This window comes from Haliaeetus leucocephalus, unplaced genomic scaffold (genome assembly GCF_000737465.1).
Source record: "Haliaeetus leucocephalus isolate CR32 unplaced genomic scaffold, Haliaeetus_leucocephalus-4.0 Scaffold932, whole genome shotgun sequence".
Taxonomy (NCBI): Eukaryota; Metazoa; Chordata; class Aves; order Accipitriformes; family Accipitridae; genus Haliaeetus; species Haliaeetus leucocephalus.
Window position 1 is genome coordinate 11,602,262 of NW_010973368.1, and position 3,243 is coordinate 11,605,504.

The 3,243-nt window shown below is 42.9% G+C and overlaps 1 protein-coding gene across 1 annotated transcript in view; it reads right to left on the reverse strand.

Moving 5' to 3' along the window:
- Positions 1-3,235, reverse strand: part of TRIP11 (thyroid hormone receptor interactor 11) — a 33,525-nt gene extending 30,290 nt beyond the window's left edge. The window contains exons 1-2 of the mRNA XM_010583849.1: positions 2,847-3,235; positions 153-229 (exon numbers count right to left, since the gene is read on the reverse strand). Of these exons, the coding sequence (XP_010582151.1) occupies positions 153-229; positions 2,847-2,985 (216 nt within the window). The 5' untranslated portion in view covers positions 2,986-3,235. The remainder of the gene's footprint in view (positions 1-152; positions 230-2,846) is intronic.
- Between the last annotated feature and the right edge of the window lie 8 nt (positions 3,236-3,243).

Sequence of the window (3,243 nt, forward strand, 5' to 3'; positions counted from 1 at the left end):
AAAAAAAAAAAAAAGCGCAACATTCTAATGCCACTGTCACCCTTGTTTCTAGATTTACCCAGGGACAAGCAACTTCACTGCAGCATTTCACCTTTACTAGAAACAAATGTTATTTATTGCTTTTAATTACGTTAGTGTTCCAAATGTCTTACTTCAAACTTTTGTGCTGCATTAATACTTTCTACTTCTCTGAGTCTAGAATTGGACACGTGGAGTTCTGTTGCTGCATCTGAAAGAAAGGGAAAATTTTCATTTTTATTAAACTACTTTTATCTGTTAAGTAGACATCAGTTAAGACCACAGTAAGTATCTTACTTCAGACTGCTTCAATGTTCATTCCTAGGTAAATATCAAAAGCTGCTTTTATCAGAACACTGTCAGAATTATTTTTCAGACCAGAGAGTCTTTCTGAACCTAATTGAGTTCTCTCTTACCTAGGCTTTAAGTCAGATCACAAAACTAACAGAAAAAGTATGGATTTAAGCTTTAAAATTAGGGAAAGGAAAAGTTTTTACGTCACTATTTCATGTCACTGAATCTGTTTTTTCATTTAGGACTTTGTACCTGACACGGCAGTTGTGTGTTTCTCAGTAATCTCATGAGAAGTTTCAAAACAAGAATTAGTTCCTTAACATACATACAACAGTGACTAAATTTTCAGAAGAAACATGCACCCGAACCCAATGAAATCCACAAAATAATCTATACAACAAAACACCAACCCTGCCACCCCTGTAAAGGCATAAAACCCCATAAAACATGCTTTCATTTACGAAGGTGACACAATCTACCATACCAGTTTATCTAATACAAAAAGCACATAATTCTGTCCCTGGATACTCTTCCTCTAATGATCAACCTTCCTCAAATAGGCTGTGTTTACTTCTCCCACTTCTAATGGATAGAAGTAATGCATTTCCTTTTATTAATGAGAAATCATCCTGAATTGACTATAAAGCAACCTTGACAATTTTTCAAAATTTGAAATAAATATAATTTTCAAGTAAATACTGTACTTCTTCATTTCCTATGTGCTGTTTAAAACTGATGCAGCTCAAGTGCTGCAGAGGCAACAATCTACCCATGAAAACTGCTAAACTGAAGATGTTAAAGTCTATAATCCACAAACACCATCTTCAGTTCAGATGACAGTCAAAGCAGTGAATGTAAGGGATAATATTAAAAATTACAAAATATAAGAAAATTAGGAGATAAAAAAAAAAGGGGATGCAAGGAACTGCTTGAAAAGTGTTCTTTAGGCCACATAGTATTTAAAGGTCTTTAAGGAAGAGTACTTAGATGCCACTAGATTTTTACACCCTCAAGGCTAAGTAACCCATAAAAACATACTACTCTGAAATTTTTTGGAAACGTAAGTTGTTCACAACAGTATCTAGCAATCAAGTACGCCGGAGATAGCTACTGAACATCAGCACACCTCTCTGGCACAAACTAAACACAAATGTGTGGATCGGAATCTCAATTTATCTTTAAAAAAGGCAAAACAAACGCACTAGATGACTACCCAGTTCAGAGGTGTAAATTAAGCTTCCAAACTAAACTAATGCGGATTTTGGAATGTAAAATAATTCTAAGCAAGTCTTTCAGAAAGGCAAAAAAAAAAAAGATAACTTTGCAGTTATCAGAATAAATTTCTCTTTTCCAAGCAGTCTACCCGTATACAAAAAAACCCCATCCATATGAGACCAGTAGTATCAGCTTACCAACAAGATTTATACAATACTTTCACAATGCTTCATAGTTGTGAAGTTGCAAACAAAGTAGAAGTGTTTAATTTCACGTTTAAGATGAGTATTCAGAAGTCTTAGCTGTTCTTTGTGGTTGCTACTCTTCACGCTGTTTTGAGAATGCTAATTTTTCTCAAGAAGTTATAGTTTCAGGATGGTAAACAGTACTAGTGGTATTAACCTACTGATATTTATTACCGTGTTATACAATTGCTTTACTAGAAAAAACCCAAAAGTTTTATTCAAAAACTCATAACAAAAAGGCATCAAAAATATAAACAAAAAACTATAGTCTAGAATAAATTTAATATTACTTTATTGAATATCTTACTCTGGTATTTCAGCTTTTTTGTTTCAATTTTGTTTCATAAATAAGTCATCCTAGCTTCTAATCCCTACAAAACAAGGGCCATGTTCTCCTACTTGGCTGTAGGAGAATGGTAGAACTCCACAGGTTTCTCTGGGCCCAACTGAAATATGACAAAAACATCAGAAACACTGGACCTTTGCCTGTGTGACACGTCAGACTTAGATCACCCCAGTAGCAAAAAAACCCCTCTGTAGTACTACTACTACTCTGCAGTGTTATGAAATCACTCTAAAAGCAGCTAATCAAAGGGGGTTTTAGATAAAATAAGCAAACAGAATGGAGGAAGAGCGTTGTTTGTGTGCTTTCATTACTGATCAACACAACGCTTCACGCAATTCGGAAACATCCGAATAATAAACCTAGAACAGGTTTACCTCTGCTATTACAGCCTGGGAATACGTGTGTTTATTCTCCAGATCCTGAGGTCACTGGCGCGGAATAAAAACGAAAACAAAGCCAGCAAAGCCAGCGGCTCTCCCGAAAGGCACCCAGCCGCGGTTTGGCAGGTCCCTTCAGCTCCCTCACGGCCGGGTGCGGGTGCAGGTGCCGGTACCGCCAGCGCAGGCCCCCGCCGCTGCCGATCCCTGAGGAAACCGGCGGCAGGAGGAAGAGCTCTCTCACGAAACCAGGCCTATCCTAGCACCGGCGCACTCGATAGAGACAGCCCCGGCAAGCGCAGACACACACCCCCCGCCCCCCGGCCGGCCCGGCGCCTCAGCCCCCCTTACCGCCCACTTCCTCCGCGCCCTCCAGCAGGATGTCCTTGGTGAAGCTGGAGATCTGGCCGGTGAGCGAAGACAGGCTGCCCCCCACCTGCCCCAGGGACTGACCCAGCCCCGAGCCCAGCCCGCCCAACCACGACGCCATCGCCGCCGCTCAGAGTGCTCCGGGCCTCGCTCAGCCCCGCGCCCGGCGGCCCCCGCAGCTGGCAGCCGGCTCCCGCGGGCGAAGGGGCGGCCGCGTCCTCTCTTCTCCTCGCTAGGGAGGGTCAAGGCTCCCGCTGCGGGCTCAGTAGACCGGTCTCGGCGACCCCTCCGCCAGCGCCGCGCACATCCCCCTCGGCACGACCCGGCTCAGCGGCTCCTCCCGGCGGCCTCGGCGGCTGCCACCCCGCAGGGCGCCAGT